This window comes from Epinephelus moara, chromosome 18, assembly GCF_006386435.1.
Source record: "Epinephelus moara isolate mb chromosome 18, YSFRI_EMoa_1.0, whole genome shotgun sequence".
NCBI lineage: Eukaryota > Metazoa > Chordata > Actinopteri > Perciformes > Serranidae > Epinephelus > Epinephelus moara.
In genome coordinates this window covers 28,597,641-28,618,222 of record NC_065523.1, presented here as the reverse complement: position 1 = coordinate 28,618,222, position 20,582 = coordinate 28,597,641, and the positions used below count along the sequence as shown (strand labels likewise).

The 20,582-nt window shown below is 39.8% G+C and overlaps 1 protein-coding gene across 17 annotated transcripts in view; it reads left to right on the top strand.

Moving 5' to 3' along the window:
- The first annotated feature begins 430 nt into the window (after positions 1–430).
- Positions 431–20,582, top strand: part of mapk8ip3 (mitogen-activated protein kinase 8 interacting protein 3) — a 41,073-nt gene continuing 20,921 nt past the window's right edge. For 2 of the 17 annotated variants that reach the window (XM_050069525.1, XM_050069528.1), the window contains exons 1-11: positions 431–1,646; positions 7,622–7,742; positions 9,320–9,390; positions 9,820–9,911; positions 11,828–11,851; positions 14,328–14,478; positions 15,871–16,102; positions 16,187–16,283; positions 16,726–16,844; positions 17,782–17,793; positions 18,433–18,450. In XM_050069525.1, the coding sequence (XP_049925482.1) occupies positions 1,341–1,646; positions 7,622–7,742; positions 9,320–9,390; positions 9,820–9,911; positions 11,828–11,851; positions 14,328–14,478; positions 15,871–16,102; positions 16,187–16,283; positions 16,726–16,844; positions 17,782–17,793; positions 18,433–18,450 (1,243 nt within the window). In that variant the 5' untranslated portion in view covers positions 431–1,340. The remainder of the gene's footprint in view (positions 1,647–7,621; positions 7,743–9,319; positions 9,391–9,819; positions 9,912–11,827; positions 11,852–14,327; positions 14,479–15,870; positions 16,103–16,186; positions 16,284–16,725; positions 16,845–17,781; positions 17,794–18,432; positions 18,451–20,582) is intronic. The other 15 variants (XM_050069526.1, XM_050069520.1, XM_050069521.1 and 12 more) reach the window with 14 other exon arrangements.

The following is a 20,582-nucleotide window of genomic DNA, read 5'->3' as shown; positions in this document are numbered from 1 at the left end:
ACATTTTCCGGTTTAAACTTCAAAATAAAACCATTGATAAGCATGATGTTATCAACGTACAAAAGAAAACATTGTCAGCTACTTTTGAGGGCACTTAGGTCATGCCCACAGTGTTTTAAATGAGAATTTAACAACTAGATCACTATATAGTGAGATGTTAGTTACAGGAAATATATCTAAACAAATATTTTCTAAAAATTAGGTAAAGAAAGGTAAAGAAACATCACATCAATGTTTGAAATATCTGACCAGCCTGTACAAACTCATAAAGATCTGCCATTTTAAAAATGTTTTTGTTGTGTCTTATGGTCATGTCTCACTTGAACTGTTGGCTAATCTTCCCCTGCAATTTCTGGTGGTACTGCTCCATTTCCTTGCGGGTTGCCTTGTTTGTCTGTCCTGACAGTGTGACACAACTTTCTTTACACAGGATGTCTAGCACTCCTGGTAACCAGTAAACTAAAAAAAAAAACTCTTTCATTGAATAGCTGAGCATTTATTCTTATTTAACATGACCATAATTTAAGTCTTCAGATTTTTGTAGCTTTATTTTAAAATTGTGAAGCTGACTTCCTGTATCATCTGCCTGGCTTAACGCAGTGAGCCCGCTTGCTCAATGCAGACGGTGTGACGTCAGCCAGAGTCGGTCAGCTGGCTCCTCCATCTGAACAGCAGGGAGAGCCTCTCCCATAGGGAGACATCACCATCAACGCCCGAGCCTGGCCAGCAGCGTCGGCCGCCCGCTGGAAGGGGGAACAAAACATGGAGGAAACGATGTCATAGTGGCGGATTAGGCATCGGCGGGGATCGGGAGCGTTAGATTATTTATTTACCTATTTATTAATTTATTTATTTCCCCTGCCAGCAATGGCCGGGGTCCATGGCTGCGGCTGCTGAGAGGCAGGTGCAATATCATCGACGAAGGCATTTCGTTCCTCGGCATGGGCTCAACGAGGGCCGATTCACAGGCTGGCCCGCTCCACACCCACTGCTCCCCGGATCAGATGCTCTCTGCGGGAGGAGAGCAGTAGCTGGGCCGCAATACAACGGGCTGGTGGTGGAGGAGGAGGGGGCCCTCTTTACATCAAAATATAAGAACCAGAAATTTCAAGGTTATGCGCCGCTACACACAGCAACAGTTCAGTGTCGTTCAGTGAATCTGTGCTGTTGCAACATGGCATAAGTGTTTTCTTTATTGGAGGAAAGACTGTGATTGAATGTCCCCCTCTTTCTGCGCTGAGCGGATCCAAACCTTGTGACAGTCTCGCCTTACAGGCCCGAATAACTGTTTGAGCGCAGCCTCATCATCTGGACAACAGAAGCCGGTTCCAGCTGCCAAGATGATGGAGCTGCAGATAGACGAGGTGGTCTACCAGGACGACTACGGCTCCGGCTCCGTCATGTCGGAGCGGGTGTCCGGTTTGGCCAACAGCATCTACCGGGAGTTCGAGCGGCTGATCCGCAGCTATGACGAGGAGGTGGTGAAGGAGCTGATGCCGCTGGTGGTGAACGTCTTGGAGAACCTGGACGCGGTGCTGACGGAGAACCAGGAGCACGAAGTGGAGCTGGAGCTGCTGAAGGAGGACAACGAGCAGCTCATCACCCAGTACGAAAGGGAGAAAGCGCTTCGCAAGCAGGCGGAGGAGGTGAGTCACCCCCCCCCCCCGGCTCTGGTGGGCCTCTCCACCCGCATCATCACATCCAGCTTCACCCTGCTTCCTTCATAGTCACGGTGCCCAGTCTGAACTGAGAAGTTTCACCAGACATGTGACTCATGTTTAGGCCTGTGACATGAGATTATTTTTAGTCTCAATGCACTGCTTACAAATTTCCAACACATAGTCTCCTCTGTCAAGCTGTTGAGAAAATCTGTAACCCTTAAATAAAACTTGGAGGGCTGTCATACAGTTTTTTTTTTAGCAGAACAGCCTGCAAGAATGCACTTAAACTCTGAACTTTTTCTACAGGACTTAAGTAAAAATAAAAATGCCTGAATCAAAAATTTACTTAAGTAAAACATCAAAGGATTAAAAGTATGTTTTTACACAGCAGATAACCTCAGTCTTGGTTAAGACAATGATGCTTGAGTCCTGCAAAATGGAAATGATAGGCCTATAGAAAATACATTTTTAATTTAAATCAGCTTTCCAGGGATATCGCAAAGACACCATACCAGTTAAGCCAAGATGTTGAGGTCAACAGTCCCTTTGTTGAGCCCGGACTGTCATAAAAACACATTTATATGTATGGTAAACAGCATTTTTATTTACTACTATACTAATACAATAGCTCATACTGTTTCCAGGTCTGCTAATACTGCTATTATAGACTGGACCTGCAGCTGTTACTGTCATGACTATCATTAACAGTGCTTCCACCATTGCAAACATTAACACAACAATAACAGACATGCATCACAGATATTATACCTGAGCCTCCATACAACACAGCTGAAGTCTCCAAATGCAAATATACATGCAAAAACAAAGTAAGGACATGATAGGGTACATGCAGTATATGGTGATAAAGGGACAGCCGGCCAAGCTTTGACAGATGAAGCCTGTTAGCACGACTCTCAGTGGGCGTTTACACTTGAAAACACAGCAAGAACAGGGACACAAACAATAAAAGTGGACATCAATACGGAGCTATTACATTACCGGCCTAGCTCCACCTCCAGCAAATCTTTTTTTCCCCCCTCTGACCAGTGTAACAGCAGCCGTGGGATCCAGCAGGCATCATAAAGCAACTTTAATCCTCCTCCCCATCCAAAGAGGCCTCAGCATATCACTGGCAGCCCCTGCTAGTATCAGCTTAGCTCAGCTTTTAGCCTGTTTCATCATCTGCTCTCTCCAACTGTGTTTCCTCCATGTGCTGGTTGTCTAGTTTGTTTTCACTGTAAGCTGTTAATTGAGATGAGTTTTGCCAGTTCATATTAACATTTGGGTGTTAGCATATCTAAGCTTATTTTAATGTCATGACAGACAAAATCCTGTATTATAAAATGTAGTCGCATTGTAATTAATACTTGTAAACCAGAAGGTACTGCAGGTAACAGTAGGAACTAAGGCGGCGGAGACCATTGTTTTAGATGCCAGCAGGTTTAGACATGTTTTTTTCTTTACAGTGAAACCAAAACTGAAACTAAAAGTGTCTGTATAGTCGCTGCAGAGGAGAAGATAGGAAATGTCATAGTGACTGCATATTCCTTGGAAATAGAGATCAGAACTGCTAATTAAATCAGTCAGTGAGCTGGCACTGATGTAGCTCAGTAAACCATAACACTCCCTGATAAAACATGCTTTAAAAGCGGCACTTATCTTCCCACAAGATCTTGAAAGTGACATTGTTCATCATCCTCTGTTGCTCACCAGAAAACCTAGAGTTAAAACTTACTATGTGGCACACATGTCCATGGGTTATAGTCCTGTTTTTGTCATGTTGTCCATTGTTGCGATAGAAATCAGGTCTATAATCTTTATTTTCTGTATCCAGGGAGGGTTGTAGTGGCACATTGACGCAGAGGAGCTGTCAGTACTGTTTTCCTCCACTGACTACCAAAACAGTTCACTGAAGCAGTTGGCAGTGAAGTGCCTTGCTCAGTACTTTTAACAAGCATGTAGTTTTATACTTTAACTTTCTCTGTCTAGACCCTGAAGCAAAAACTCAGTTTTATGTTGGACCCACACCTACTGAGTGTTAAGCTTTGGCCTTATTTATAACTCAAGCATTTTTCTAAGTAGCAATTTAACCAATATAGACTCTAACTTCTGTTTCTTTTTTCAATGTGGACCCTATTTTCCCATGTTTATGTGTCAAAGGACAAATGGGAACCATTTTTGAAATTGGTCTGGCATATAGCGACTTGCTGTGTCACTGTAACCATTCAGGGAGATGTTTGCAGTTCAATGTACGCCTATTAAAAGTGCTTGTTTTTACCACCGACGGACTCAGATTGTAATTCTGTGTCTGACAACTTTTGGAAGGGATCACTACAGAGATAGAGTAAGATTCTTCTTGTGAAACCAGAAACAGCTCTTAAGTCACTAAGCCACCAGACTCCATTGAAATAAACAGTAATTTTAGCATGTATAGAGCCAGCATATTTACACATATAACTGGGTGAATTAAGGGTTTATTTCAACTAAACCAAAGTTTGTTATTGTTGAACAGTAGAGAGTCAAACCAAGACAGTTTTTGTGAGGTTGTCCATGTTTCTGTTGACTTCAAACAAAGTTTGTTTTATGATGATAAAATTGCTGTTAAATGGGGTCTGGCTGGTTTGGTGATAGTGATTTTAGGGCTGTTTCTGAGTTAACAAAAAGGATCTTAGTCTTTAACATAAAGGTCTTTTTCTGTAGCGACCCTTTCTGTTATGTTGTCAGATACATAGAATAATAATCTGAGCCTGTCGGTGGCAAAAACAAGCTTGTGGACGTAAAGTGATGATGCCAAGTTGCTCCGAGTGGTTACATTGCAGCCAGTTTCGCAACTCAATGCTGGACCAATTTTAAAAAACTGTTTTTCCCATTAGCCACTTAGACTCAAACTCATGGGGAAAAGGGGTCCAGGTTGACACATACTAAAGTTACCATTTGATATTATATAGTCATCTTTTACAGTCAACTGTATTTGATTATTTTATTTTATTTGGTGTTCAGGACCTAGGGTTATGTTTGCATCTAGTGAGAGAAGTCAATTTACATCTTCATCTGAAATTAGGTGATTAATTTAAGTGGAACAAATAAACAGACAGTTTTGTCTGACTATCAGAGGGGTATAATGGGGGATGGGACAATGTGCGAGGGGTGGGGAGTTATAGGAAATCAATAGTACACAGAGCACACTGAGGGAGCCTGGCACAGTAACCTGATTTGTGCTTATGAGGAGCAGAGACAGAACAACAAAAGCAGAGAGAGAAATAGACTGTGTTTTAGAAAGCCGCAGCATGAGCGAGTGAACGCACAGGCCAGATCGGACAGAGGCGAAAGCTAATACAAAGAAAAGGCAGTGTGAGAGAGTATCTCAGAGCCCGAGGAAAACAGTAACACACCCTCTCGCAAGACACTGGGAGCAACGAGCAAAAAGCGGCTCAGATTACAAGGTTATTAGGCTCAAGCTAATGGTAAACAAAGCCACAGCTCCGTGTTTGCTCATGAAGCCTTCATCAAGATATCCAAGATTACAGTTACTAAACTGAGGTTAACAAATTCAGCCATTTTGTAGCATCTTTGTTTGTTGTGTTGCTCTGAGGCTGCTTGCTGGGATGATCCATCACTTTGTATCACTTACATTTCTTAAAGAGTGCTGACCACGAGAAAATAGATTATCTCTGCCCCTGACCATGCTCTTATCACCTTCTCTTTTCATACGATTTCCTTTTTGTCTGTGTAGTGTAAAAAAAATGATTTAATTTGGCTTCAATCCATAAAAATGGCCCCTTGGTCTACTGATTCAACCTGGTCACAAATACATTTCTGAACATATACTTGAGAACTTTTCCTCAAGGTTTTGTACTAATTGAAAACAAATACAGACTATACGTTACACTGCATGTCATTATTTTCATGCTGTTGTCGGTTTACTCTCTGGTCAGGTACACTGTGTAAATTGTTGTAAGTATGCCCACATTGCAGTCACTTAGCTATGGTTTGTCAGGGAAGCGCATTAGCTTCACTCACTCATCACATGACTACCTACTGAGTTTTTCGTACTGGACAAGATAACACAGAATTCCAACCCTTAAATACATACGTTGTGTGTATTTGTTTGCATGAATCAAAAATGCACCACTATGTTTGTTGTCACTGCATGCTGTACCTCTGTAGCGCTCCATTTTAGTAGGAAATACTATGGGGACTGGAGAGGTTAGGTGATGCAGGTACAAGTGTGGGACAGAGGAGTGCATTTGAAGGGCAGTGCTGTAGGACGTGTTTCCAGTCTAAGGGATAGGCCGAAGGATATTATTTCGAGAAGCTGTGATCTGCTGTTCTTAAGCTAGAACAACTATACAGCACAATGGTTGTCCCTAGTTTCTGGCCATTACAATCTTAATATAAAAAGACACCTAAAATGAGCGATAAGCGTCCCTGCTTTTATCTATTTAGAGAAGGGTTATTCTTTTTGTGTGGAGCACTAAATTTTTAGCACCAGACTGTCACTGTCCCTTAGATATTTAATTTAATTTGATTTATCAGTTCATTTTGAACATGTAAAAAAAAAAATGAACAGTAAACATAGCAAACTCTCTATCCTCATAAACAGCATAAAGAATATTAAATATTCACATGTCTGAAAAGGAGTAGGAAGATGTATACACTTATAGTTTTACCCCTTCTCCATAACTCAAACAATGAACTCAATATTTAACATGTATGCAACTCCCAAAAAAATGATGTACAATCCAAAAATCCACCCAGTGTCAGTTAGATATAACTAAAAATGAATAATTACCTCACGTTTAGCCTACCAGCTCATCCTCATTTCCATACCTTGTAAAGTTTATTTTTTGTACATCTTCTCAATTGATTTATATTTGGTTTATGCTAAAGTTCTATATCCAAACCATTCTGCAAAGTCACCCCACAGAAATAGACACAAATATGCTTGTTGTTTTGTTTTGTTATTTGATTAAACTTTCCTCTTGAATATGAATATTACATTTTAAGAAAGACAGTTTGTATGTAGTCAGACTGTTTATTTGATTTATTAATTTGTTTTTTACTGGTAGCAAAGGTCCAAAAACAAAACAGTATGATGGCTTTTTATTCCAGCTTGGTCATTGATGATAAGATGCAAATTCACATTTTATTGAGTCACATTGAAGTTGATTTTCTAAGGAGAATTGTCTTGTTAAATGAGCTTGCACGAAGAGCAACATCTCTGCTACCTCTTCTCATCAGAGGTAGAGACAGATAGTAGCTGAAACGATTCAGTGGTTCGTTTTTCCTGCGAAAATCCACTCTGCATATGACAAACAAGTAGGTTTTGTTGTTCTCCACAGGGCTAGATATCAGTAGTATTTGTTGTATCATCCTGAAGGTCATCATATTGTAGCATTTGCCTTTTGTGTGGTGCATGCCCGCTGCATATTCCTGGTTCCATAGTCTCCCTGCAGTCAGAGGATTACAGTATTAAGACTTTGTGGACTTGCTGCACTGAAAAAAGGACGTCATTGTGAACAGCTTTAAATAAAAAAAACAAACAGGCAACGTGAAAGGGGGAAGTAGGCAGCTCTGTGTTTGAATGTTCCTCATTCACTGAGTTTATGTGCACACTGTAGGACCAATTGAGGTATTTTATAGAGCTGCTGACAAACTCCAATCTTTCTGTAAGAGGACAAAGGCTTTATAAATAACACACCTACACTTTGACTCATGCAGGGCAGACTGTTAATGTCACCGTACTGTCCTGAAGGGTGATTGCTGTTATAAACATAATAACAGTGTATTTACCACAAGCATAGTAATCTTATTGTGCTGGTTTGTTTTCCATATAGTTGCACAGATCTAATCCATATACAGTACTCTCAATGCTATAAAACTTCTCACTTTTAGTGCAGTTTATGAATGTATTTCCAACTGTGTGAAAACCTTTATTTTGTTCATGTGTCTTCCATCAGAAATTCATTGAATTTGAGGATGCGTTGGAAGCTGAGAAGAAGGACCTGCAGATACAGGTGGAGTTTCTGGAGCTGCAGGCGAAACAGCAGGAACTCAAGACAAAGAACTATTCTGACCAGAGTGAGTGGACAGACATCCTTACTACAAACTTCTGAGTTCCCGTAATATACTGTACATGCAGCACATGTGGCTGCTCTTGATGAATGTCCCAGGCAGAGCTGAAGTCACGATCGCCATAGTCAGTTTCAAGAAAATTCCAACACAAAATAATTTCCTATAAGCAGGAACACATTTGAATTGGCATTCAGTTGTGACACTGGTAATTAAAAGGACAAAAAATGAAAGACTGATGTTTAGAGCAGTGCCTAAAGGAGAACTTAGGTATTTTTCAACCTGAACCCTATTTTCCAATGTTCTTGTGTCTAAGAGACTAATGGGAACAAGAGTTTTTAAAAAATGGTCCAGTGGATAGCGACAGGGCTTCAGCCAGCAGCTTCAAAACAGTCTGCAATGTAACCACTTTGGGTCCAGCCATGGGGTCCAGACTTTTCCTTAGCCATTAGTTCGAGGTCCAACAGTTTAATACGTTGAGCATCATACTTGCATTTGGCCATGTTATTGAGCTAGTCCGGTAGTCATTCACTCTGCAGCAGAAAATGGCACTTCAAGATAAAAATTCTGTGCTGGAAATTTACTCTACTTGAAAAACAAAGTAGTTTTTTTACAAACTTGACACATTTGCGAGTCACTTGCGGTCCATTCAGAATGGGTCTGTGACCCACTTTTGGACCGCGACCCACCAGTTGGAACCACTGACTTAGGGCATGTTCAGCACCGTCAGTTTACGTCCACAAAAGTGCTTTTTTGCCATCGACAGGCTCGGATAGTTGTCATAAGTGTCTGACAACATGGAAAGGATTCCTCCAGAGATAAACATTTTTGATAAAGAGTAGTTTTTATTTTAACCAGAAACAGCCCCGAAATCCCTACCACCAAACCCACCAGACTCCATTTAAATAAGTAGTGATTTAGCGTGTTTTGGGCCAGCATATTTTCACATTTTGGGGCTATTTTTCCCTTCCATTATCTTGTCAGACACTTACAGTAGTAATCTGAGTCTGTCAGTTGCACAAACAAACACTCTCAGTGGACATACGCTGACAGTGAGAACATCCACAGTGTGGTTACGTTGCCCTGCTCTGGGCTGTAGACCTCTTGCTTAATACTGGACCCATGAAGAGTACCAAAGTTACCCTTCAAGGCCTAGTCATGTTACCAGGACGTTAATCGAGTTTTAAAAGTTATTTGATGAATTTCAGTTAACAACTCTGCTGCTCTTCAAACTATTGTCAGATAGACAAATAAAAGAAAAAGTAACACTAAAGCTAAAATGGGAAGTTTGAATGGGAAGTAGACACACTGTTGGTGGACGTTGTATTTTTAGATTATGACGCTTTTGTTCACTTGTCAGTACTTAATGAATACGATTATACATATTTGATTGGCTCTTTTGTCATATTTTCTTTGGCAGTATTGACAGTGGAGTTCAGAGCCAAATAGCTAAATTGAATAAATACTGCAAACTAAGATTGAACATTAGTTTAAAAAAACAATTCAGAGGTGTCTCTTTGCGACAATTATCAGAGTCTTTGTGGTGTTTTTGTGCTGTTGAACTGTTCTTTTTCTCTGTCTCCCAGTCACTCGGTTGGAAGAACGAGAATCAGACATGAAGAAAGAGTACAATGCTCTGCACCAGCGCCACACTGAGGTAACATTCAGCCCAACAACTTATTAGCTATAGTCCCTAGACTTCTCATATCTAGCATAATTTCTTAAATTTCTGTTGCCATATCAGTATCTAAATAAGGCAAAATATTGTGGTAAAGGAGCGTACCAATGTTTTGCATGTTTTGTTTTTCTTATGGTGCACTGAACAATTAACTAAGCATTTCAATAAGGCTAATGTGATTTGTCATAAATTAACAGCAATATGCAAAAGCCTGTATGATCCTCTGAGCTCTGTAATCTCAACATTCAACACTTAGCAGATTATAGATCTTGTAATTAAATCATTATAATCCTTTTACATGCAACGTCTTTACTTACCAAATTCAGTGGTGTCTCTCATGCTTTCTTGTCCTTAAACATTTAATTTTCTTCTCACATCTTTTCTTTTTCTCTCTATTGTGGATCACAGATGATCCAGACATACGTCGAGCACATAGAGCGGTCCAAAATGCAGCAGGTGGGCAGCAACAGCCAATCAGAAGGCCCCGGCTGTGGACGAACGTGAGTCATTTTAACATGTGTTGGTGTGTATAGGTTGCGAGTATATCTTTTTGTGTGGATTTTAATCGTAACTTTCACCCATCATCTTGTTGCAGATGTTTTATGTTTTGTCCTGAATGTGTTAGGCTGTTCATGTTTCAACATGCTCATTGTGCTGATGCTGGCATCTCTTTGTCAAGAGTCGTGATGAACAGCTGCTGCTTTCTAACCATCGACAGAAAGGAAAGGAAGTGTACAAAGAAACCTGGCAGCCATTGTGAGCCTTAAGGGAAATAATTAGAAAAAAAGAAAGTTTGGAGTTTATTTTCCAGCTTGCAGTGTTCAGCAATTGGCCCGACCCATGAGTCCTGAATATTTATAAGCGTGAAGCGAGACGAGGAATGGGACAGCTGGTGCAGCTTCTGTAGCTGAACTGCAGATTAGTCGTGTTCACTATACACAGTGTCTTAAATATCTATTCAGCTACGCTGTCTAAGGCATCCTAATCCCGCAAATCTTCATCAACTGTTATAAAACAGAGCACTGAATGAGGCCGGTGTTTGCTTATTAGGGATGTACCCAAATCCAAATACGTTACTCAGGAAAGCACAAAGAATGCAGTGGAAACAGAAGTTTGTTCTACCCGAAGATGCTTGTTATTATACGGGGAAATAATTGACATGTTTGTGCATTCTTCATGTTGATTCATATCGATAAGAATGTTTGAAACATAGTACTTAAATTTTACTAAGTTGTCGTTTAATTTACTTCATATCATAGAAAACTGATCGCTATATCTGATCGTCCCCATCAGCGCACAGCAGGCTGAGAGAGCTTTAGGAGGAGGAGGCGTCATGTGCCATTATTAAATCAATTTGATGCTTTGAAGGCACAACAATTGCAATGAATATTTAAGGTATACTATGCAGCATTGTCAGTTACTGTTTTTAAATGTGCTCACCAGTAAAAGTGAGAGTAATAGCCAACCCCAGGTTCATTCTCATTTGCTGTTTCACCTTACTATATTTGTCTGTTTTTGGCACTGCGTTTCTTGAATGCCTTGAATGTCAGCCGAAATCAGTCACCCAATAGCAGGCTTATAGCCACGGCATACATTCAGTGAGTTAGACTAGATTTAACGTACCTTCTGGTATAAACAACACCTACATCCGGCCTCTGTACAAATCTATCCGTCATGATGGTTTGTTGTGATTTTTTTTTTAAGGACAGTTGTCATTATGGTTAGATTATAAACAAAGATCGGACTTATAGCATTTCAATACTTCTTAATGAACTGCTGATGATCTGGAGCAGTGCTAATAGTATCAAATAATAATAATAATAATAATAATAATAAATAATAATAAAATATATTTGATATAGCACCTTTCACAGAAATGAAATTCACAAAGTCCTTCACAAAATAATATCAAGCAATCAAACAATAAAACATGCAATCAATAAAAACAAAGGCAATATAACAAATAAAATAAAGCAACAAAAAGAAAGTAAAATGTAGATCAAATACAGGCTACTGAGGCCTCGAACAGAAACATACCAGGCAACAAACAGTAGACAATTTAGGGCGGGACAAAGGCCATTTTGAAAAAATGGGTCCTCAGTTGTTTTTTTTTAAATTTCTAAACAGACCACAGACTGTAAACCTGATGGAAGAGTTCCATAGTGTTGGAGCCACTACTTCAAAGGCACAATCACTTTCTCCAAATCTTCAAAAAGTGCAGGATTGTAAAAAAACAAAAACAAACAAAAAAACGTTAAAACTAGAGTCAACTTGAGAAGGTTTAAAAGTGTGTTTGTGTCTGTGTTTGTGTGGTTTCATGTGTCATGGCATGTTCCTGCCTCTTGTCTTTCTCTAATCAGTGTCTGTCTGTCTGTCTGTCTTGCTGGCTTGCTCTCTGTGCTGCTGTCTTGCACAGTCAACGCCACACATGGAGGAAAAGGTAAATCCAACATGGTCCCACAAATGCCCTCACACCTCTTCCCTGAGCTCCGCCGTCTAAACCGGCCTGCTTTTGCCCTAAGATGAGACTTAAGATTTGCCGATGCCCCACCTTATATTTTTGCCATGCCTTGAAACCTTGTGTAAAGACGTATTCCTTTATGCATTTGCTTTGACAATGATGCTTGTGACAATAATTTATTACAATGAATGTGTCAATAATGTTGCATTCTAATAATGAAATAAGGAATGGTTCAGAGGTCATGTAAAGCAATGCAATCCATATTTACTCCTCTTTCTCCCTCATGAATTGTCAGTCAGTCTGTTCGTTTGTCTGTTTGCCTGCTCTGCTTGTCTTGTCTCTTTACCAAAACTGAAACAATATTATTATGCAAAAAGGAAGCAATCATATTTTTCTGCAGACCTTGAATTAAAGAAATTCTGATGTGAAAGACACCGGATTTTATGTAAACGTAACAAAAATGGTAGCAATTTGAGCTGTGCATGTCTAATGTTTTGTAGAGCAGCAGAACTATGAAGACAATGATTTGCAGCCTGCACACACAGTTCCAGTCAGTTTTGTTCAGGCACCACACAACTAAAACATTGCATATAGTTAGTCAGCCATACAAGGAACTATTTTGTAGGAATGTCTTTAGATATCATCTCTGTGTTGAGTTTTCCGCAAACTGCCTGTGGGTGCCTGTATTATTGACTCTGCCTGTTTGAATGAATTGCATTTGTATCCCCAGTAAGTTAAGAAAGCTCGTGAGGCAAATGTTTCTGCTCAGCCATTTTGCCTTTCCCCTTGAATCTCTATCCCTATTGTGCTTTGTTTCCACAACAACATTTTTAGCATTGACAGTTATTAATATATCAGGATGCAGCTTTGACTGCAGGCATTTGCTGTTTCTGTGTGGAGTTTCCCATGTTAATGTGTGTTTTTCTGGGTGTTCAGGCTCTCCATACAGGCCCAAAACATACCATTCAACATGTATTCACATTTTTACCAAGAGTTAGATGAGACTGATACCACTGTTAAATGTTTAGTCACTGCTGTTTTGCAAGCTCAGGCTAAGTGGGAAGAGGAAGCAGGAGGAGAGCTGCTAACAGAGGCAGTCCTTCAGTGCTGCTTTGAACGGCAACAACACCTATCACGGTGATCAACTATTGTCTCTCCCCACACCATCACAAATGGATACTGATTCTGTGGGAAGCACTGAATGTTCATAATAATAGGTCCAGAATCCCAGACAGCATCGCAACTATTTTTGTAATTTTCACTTTCTCCTGCAATTTTATTGAGAAACAAAACCTACCTATAAACATTGCAACATGCATCGCACATTTTTAGAAAAGCTGTCATGAAATCAGGCATTTTGGATGGCAACAATCCCAGAAAAAGAGCCCTCAAAATCCTGGAGGGATTGAAATATGAAGCTGCAGCCAGCAGCCAGTTAGCTTAGCTGAGCATACAGTCTAGAAACGGGGGTTAAGAGCTAGCCTGGCTGTGTCTGAAAGTAGCAACCTACTAGCACTCCAAAAGCTCACTAAAGCCCCTTTCCCACTGGATAGAAAAACACTAACATCCACTAACATCTGGCCTTGGTATTTCATAGGAAAGGTTACACTCAGCATTCACTTCCATGACAGATGACTCTGCAGTAGACATGGGTACTTATCAGTTCTACTTCCAATTGTCTGTCTGACACATGGGTCGATGCACTGATTTTAGCCCCTTTTCCAGTGCAATATGAAGACGCGCCGCCAAAAAAATACCATCACCTCCGTCTCTGCAGCAACATGGTTCCAAATTTAGTTGTCACCAAGTATAAGAGAGAGACTCAATAAGTAACAGGTATAAGAAATAATGCAACCACGATAACCTTTTCACTGGCCTCCATGCTGCTTTCTTCTCTTAACGAACCTGTTATGCAGCCCGTCCGTGACATTGATCATGACTCACCAGAAAGTAAAACAAAACAAAATAGAAAGGCATACCCATCTGCTGCAGAGCTGTGTACACTGCTCTGGTCTACTTGCCACAGGAAAGAAGTCTCAACTATTTTTAACGGGTTTTCCTTTGTTTAAAAAAACCTGTATATACACAAGTTTGGTTTAAAAAAGGGCACAATTAACACTTTTTTTTCTGTCAAAGTGTAAAACCAACAAGTCGCTGTTTTATGGAGTGTTATATTCCAGACTCTAGAATAAGCTAGCCGGCAACTGGTTATAGCTTCATATTTACTGTGCAGATATGACAGCAGATATAATAGTGGTATCAGTCTTCTCATCTAACGCAGCAACAAAGATCATGAGCATATTTTGGAAATGTTGTCCAGGTTGTTTTGTGCCTTGCATCTAATGCATGCCAGGATAGGTTGCAGCCCTGGAGAAGAAAAAGTGATTAAATATAGAAAATGCATAAATAATAGTCTGACGTTAGTCTACACCCCTCTCTGTGTCTCTTGTGCCAGCAGCAAAGCGGAGCGCCCGCCTTCATTGAGCCTGTACCCCAGCGGCGAGGGCATGGTACGTGGGGGTCTCGGGGGGGCTAGGATGATGCCCGGGAAAGACATCTGGCAGGTCAGCGAGCTCGGCCAGTCCACCTTCTGCTCTGCCTATCAGGTGGGACAGACAGCGGCCCTGTCTTTCTCCAAGACCACAACCGCAGCCTGGTGTGTGGAAGAGGGAGGGGCCAGCCGTACTGCTGCCCCTCCTGCTAACCACACCCAAATGGACCACCTCCCTTCCCAAGCCTGCTTGTGTCACTTTTCAGGAAACTATTTTATTCACACTATATGTGGAAATCTTTCATTTAAAGGTGGAGATAGTGTTGATATTTGAACTCAACACCTAAACATCATGTGCATGATTTACTGTCCTTCTCGCTCCCACTGCCTTTCTCTTTAAACATCGACGGCCTTTCCCCTGTTCTATGCACAGGCACAAATGCCAGCTGTTGCTAACAGGCTGGAATAGGATTGTGTGTTTCAGTTCGAGCCAATTTATTTTCCGTCTAGAGCCTGTGTATAATCTCCAGACTTTTTTCAGCGCACTGAACGGACACCTAGTGGCCCTTGAGGAGACATTTGCTGAATTTGACAAAAAGTGTTAGATTAGAATCGCTGACTGCATGTTAGAACCTTTTAAACCACCTTTTAGTGAATTTCCACAGTGTGAGATGAATAAAGTTCATCTTATCCTATCTTAAAGTCAGATATGTCAGGTATATACTGTATGTTGACTCAAGCAAGCAGGGGGTCCATGTTTTGTTCCATGGAGTTTTCTTTATAACTGTGATCATGGAGCTTCTACCATGCGTCCTCATGTTTTAGTTTACACTTGCGCATTAAGTTTAAATGTCCAAATGTCCCTTTTTAAAAAAAACAACAAAACAAAACAAACTTGTGTTTTATCTGTGAGACAAACAGCCAAGGTAAGAAAAAAGAGGACAGTGTTGCTCTCTTGTCGTGGCTTCTCGTGGTTATTAGCTATGAAAGCATGTTGAGAGCATATGTGAAGATGAAAGTGCGTGTTTTAGGAGTGAGATACACTTATTTTAGGTTTGGATGAGTTGTATGTAATATGCACTTTGACAGTGATTATAGGATTTAATCACAAATCAAAGACTTGAGCTATCTACCTGACCTATTAACTTTGAGAGAATTTTTTGATCAACAAAACAGCTATTGGGAAAGTTATTTGTAATAATGGGTTTCATGCATCAAGAACTCTCTCAATAAAGATGCCTAAATTTGCCTACAAAGCCAAAAAATATTAAGTGATAATACAGTATGACCTTTAAATGCATGAAGCTTCGAAAAGGGAACTGTACCACAAAACATGGAGGTTACTTAAAAGAAAGTTGTAATTAACTATCTGGTATAATTTTGCCAACAGTAAACCCGTACTACCAGTAACTGCTAGAAATAAAGAATAAGTACCTGCCTTCACTGTATGATGCTCATATAAATCTGTTTGTCTCCTGCTCCCATGTCATCATCTCAAACCACCAAGGAGGATGGGTCAGAGTCAGACTCAGTGGCGGCCACACCCAGCAGCACAGGGAGCAAGTCCAACACACCCACCTCCTCCGTCCCCTCTGCCACTGTCACACCCATCAACGAGGGCTTCCTCCCGCAATCCGAGTTTGATGGGATGCGGGCTGGGAACCGCAGGAAAAGTGCCAAGCGGCTCAGCCGGAATATGGAGGTGCAGGTTTCCCAGGAAACCAGGAATGTCAGCATCGGTAAGAGGGGGTCACCAAATATGTCCTCCGTCTAAACCTGTAGTATCTGAGATAATGACTTTTTAAACTTTGCTCCCCTGCCAGGTATGGGAAGCAGTGATGAGTGGTCCGAGTTTCAGGAGATTTCAACCCCTGACCTGGACATGTGTGTGGACCACCGTGTGTACGGAGGGGGAAATAGGTATGACATATGAAATGTGCATTGGGCTACTGTGTTAAACACTTGTACTTAAGATATAAAAATCAAAATATTAAAATAAAATATGTCATCACTGTGTTGAGGATGTAAGTGTGAAAATTTAACTACAATATACACCGGTAGAATAAACAACAATAAAATTAGAGAAAGCATAAGAAATATGTATGTTATGTGCATTGTATGGTGACTGACAGGTTCACTGGTGGGTTTTTCCTCAGCTATTACATCTATTATTATTATTATCATTATTATTATTACTACTACTATTATTACTATTATTATTATATATTGATGGTGTTGGTGCTGTTTACCTGTGTGAATTTGATCTGGTGAACTCTGAGGACCAAATTGTCATAATTTAAAGGAGAAAAATGTTTTTGTTCTCACACAGCTATTGTCTAATGAAATCTGATGTGTGTTTCAGTCCCTCCCAAGGCATTGTGAACGAGGCCTTCGGCATCAACACCGACTCACTCTACCACGAGATCAAAGACGCCAAGTCGGACATCATCGGAGATGTAGATGCAGGCGCAGAGCTGCTAGGTATAAACTTTGATTGCCTTACATTTTGCTGCAGTCATAGGTTTATTAGTTAAAATACTTCTCTTAAAGCTTGGCAATAAAGTTGAAGAAAATGTTGCCATGAAACCAATTTGATGGTTGCAGCAAAGCAAATCTATCTCTATTGGTCAGTGCAAGTATTTTACTTCAAAGAGAATGCCTGAAAATGGCTGCCTCCTTTAAATCAATCTAGTGAAAGTGATGCTTAAGACTTTTACTGAATGCTAACATGCCACTGTGTGATATTACTCAGTAATATCAGATTCAGTGTAGCTCCAAAGAAAGAGAAGCAATAGTGGATGCATGTGCGCATTACAAAAATGTTTTGGATTTACGTTACTGCAGGGCAGGAGCTCCATGTGAGGCTGTGTGAATGTGCCACTGCACTGACTCTGATTTTATTTTCTACCTGCATGGCTGAGGCTGGAATACACTCCACGCCAGCAGCTCATCCCTTTGTCACATCCTGAAAAATCATACAATCCCTCTTGCGCTGCACCCCCAACTCCAGCTGCTCATTCATGCAGTTTTACTTTTATTATTTCTTTTTCGTTCTACTTTTTTTATATGGGGCAGAGGCATGTTTAATGCAGCCCGTTTTAAAGGCTGCAAGTTTAAACAGCTCTTATTTTTACAAGTTGAATTTATTCTTTTTATCAGATTTCATTTCACTTCATGTTTATGCTTATTATTTATCTTAGATGTGCGTTGTCAGTCTTTGTTTTTGGGCCATTACACTTTAAGGGTGGATTTCGTTTCTCCCTTAATTTATATTTTTTTAGGTTTTGATTTATTGTCCCTGATTTTTTACAGCAGAAATAGAAAGGGAAATTTTATCCGTCTCGTTGTCCATCTGATAACTTCTCACCCGTTTCCTTTTTTCCCTTTTTTTATGTGCTTCTGCTGGTGACACCCATAGGCGAGTTCTCAGGTGTGTATCTGAACATGCATTGGTTGGTATCTTTTTCTTTAACTCTCTCGACTTCTCTTTATTTTCTAACCTCCACACCCAAGAGTAAATATTAACCAGTGTATACAAATTAGATAAAGGCAGCTTACTGTACTCATAACTATTAAAATGTTATTATTAATTATTATCAATTGGACATTTGGAATTTTTGATGATACAGTAGATGCCCGGTATCCATACACTCACAGTAAAACATTTTTTTCTTGTTCCTTTAAAGTCACAGTGAAATTATTTTAATCTTAAGTGATTTCCACAAGATACAGTCTGCATATTTGTTAAAAGGCACATCTCTCTCAGGCTTATATACATCATTTCACAGAAGCAATACGCCCCTGAAAACTCTGTTTCACTGGGACTTTAAAATAAATCTGCTGATATTTGAATAACTCATCTTATTTCAGTGTCAGGGCCAAACAGCAGCTTTTGTGTTCTTCAGCCCTGCTGTTCTTCTTTAAGTCCAAATTACTAAATGCTTATCAGCATCCTCTCTTTTCTCTCTTCCATTCCTGTCCTCCTCTTTTTCCACTCTGATCTGTGGCCTCTCCTCTTCCTCTCTCCGACCTTTCTCCCCTCCCTCCCTTCTTCTTCTTTTGCCTCCAGTCCGTGATGATTTCTTCGGTAAGGCACACCTTGCCTACGTTCATGGTCACATTTGCTTGTTATGTCATTCCCTGGCCTCCAGCTTTCACATCCTGCTGGTTCCTTCTTTGTGTTCGTTTTTTTGTGTGGCTTTATATTTACATTATGTGCCACCTTTGCACACTTAATTTATATATATATTAATCAACAAGGAGTTGCTCGTTTGTAGAACACTAGAATAAAATGGTAATAATAAACTTTATTTATTCATACAAGAGATGTAGCTTAGAGTGCTTAACTGTAAAGATGCAACACAATAAAATCAAAGCAAAAAGGACAACAAAATTATACAATTAAAAGACTGTATGATATATATAGATATATATATATATCTATATATATATATATACACACGTATATATATATGTATATCGGTGAAAGTAATAAGAACAGAGACCAGTAAGAATAGTAAAAAGGAGAGAGTTAATAAAAGAAATATAAGCAAAAAAAAAATGACATTAATTAAAAGCCAAACTAAATAAATTGTTTTTTTCAGCTGTCATTTAAAAAGGTTTTTTGAGGCTCCATCTCTTGAAGCTTTTGGAAGGGTATTTTATAATTTTTTAGCATAGTTGACAAAAACCCAGCAGGGGAAGATCTAAGAGCTTGTGAAAGATTATAGAACCACAATGATTCTGCAATGTAGGCCAGTCACGAGCCAACAAGAGCCTTAAAACCAAGTAAAAGAACCTCCAAATCTGTTCTTAAAGATACTGGGAGCTAATGGAGTGTAGATAAAACTGGGGTAATATGTTCTCTCTTCCTTGTGTTGGTTGAAAGTCAAGCAGCACAATTGTGAATAAGTTAAAAAAAATTCAGTTGACTGTTTCGGAAGGCTGGTAAAAAGAGCACTGCAATAATCTAATCTAGTGGTTCCCAGCTGGTCAGATTTCTCCTTAGTTATTAGTTCAAGGTCTGCACTGTTTAATACATCCAGCGTCATAATTGTGTTTAGCCATGTCGTCGAGCTAGTGTGCTGTCCCTGTCAAGTAGCTGTCCGTTAGTCATTCACTCTACAGAAAAATAACAGCACTTCAAACTTGACAAGTCACTTGCAGTCCATTCAACGACCCACTTTTAGACTGCGACCCACCAGTAGGGAACCACTTATCTAATCTATATGTTTGGAAAGAAAACACTACTGGAGAATAATCTAATGGTAAAGAGGCAAAACCCCAAATAAAGGAAATTATAGCGAAATAGCATTTCTTAGAGTATAAACGGGTCGTATTAAGATGTTGTGTCCACTAGCTGCAGTGAACACAGAGGGAGTGAAAGCATTAGAACAAATTGATGAGTCATAACTACATCTGTTCATCAAAAAAATAAATCTTTAGGCTGTCCAAGTCACCACCTTCAAAGTTTCCAAATTAAGAGATTAATTTTAGGTAAAGTCAAGTCAAGTGTTTCAGTTAAAACTCTGTCTGAGCTGCCTAAAGTTGACACACGTTGAACCCAGGAAGATGTGCACTTATTTTCTGCCTCTGTAAAGTTTATGTAGTGATACGTGATCAGAGTTTTCTAGTCCAGTGTCCAACAAGGACCATTTTACTCTGTGGAGTAACCATTAACAGTCTTTTTTTTTAATTGACACTTCAGTATCAGGACCTTTTGGCTTTTTGGTTTTGTTTGTCTATTTTTCTGTGTTGAAATTTTTGCTTAAAGTTTGTGTGCTTGGCTTCTGTTGCACAGTGCTTGCTGCTTGCACGTACAGTTTTCAGTTGCCTGGTAGTAATAAAGAAAATTAATATATAATAACAAAGTTAACAGGTTGAGCATGATGTTTAAGATATACTATGCAGTCTCGTACAAAAGTAATCCATCTCAATTATCACTTATGGCCCACTAGAAGTTAGTGGCAGTGTATTTATCTGCAGAGACTCTGCACTCTGCCTGTATTTTGCTATGCTTGGCACATTTCTGGGCATAGTGTGCAGGTGAGATAAAAAGGTAGAGACCAGGTGCCAGCAGCATGCATCCAAGAGGAATTATGGACACAGTGCAGAAAAAAAAACACAAATATAGTGAACAGAGGTGAATCTGGGGTTGGCTTCACTTCCATTGGCAAACAGAAGCCAACAATTCCTGCATAGTATACCTATAACACCATC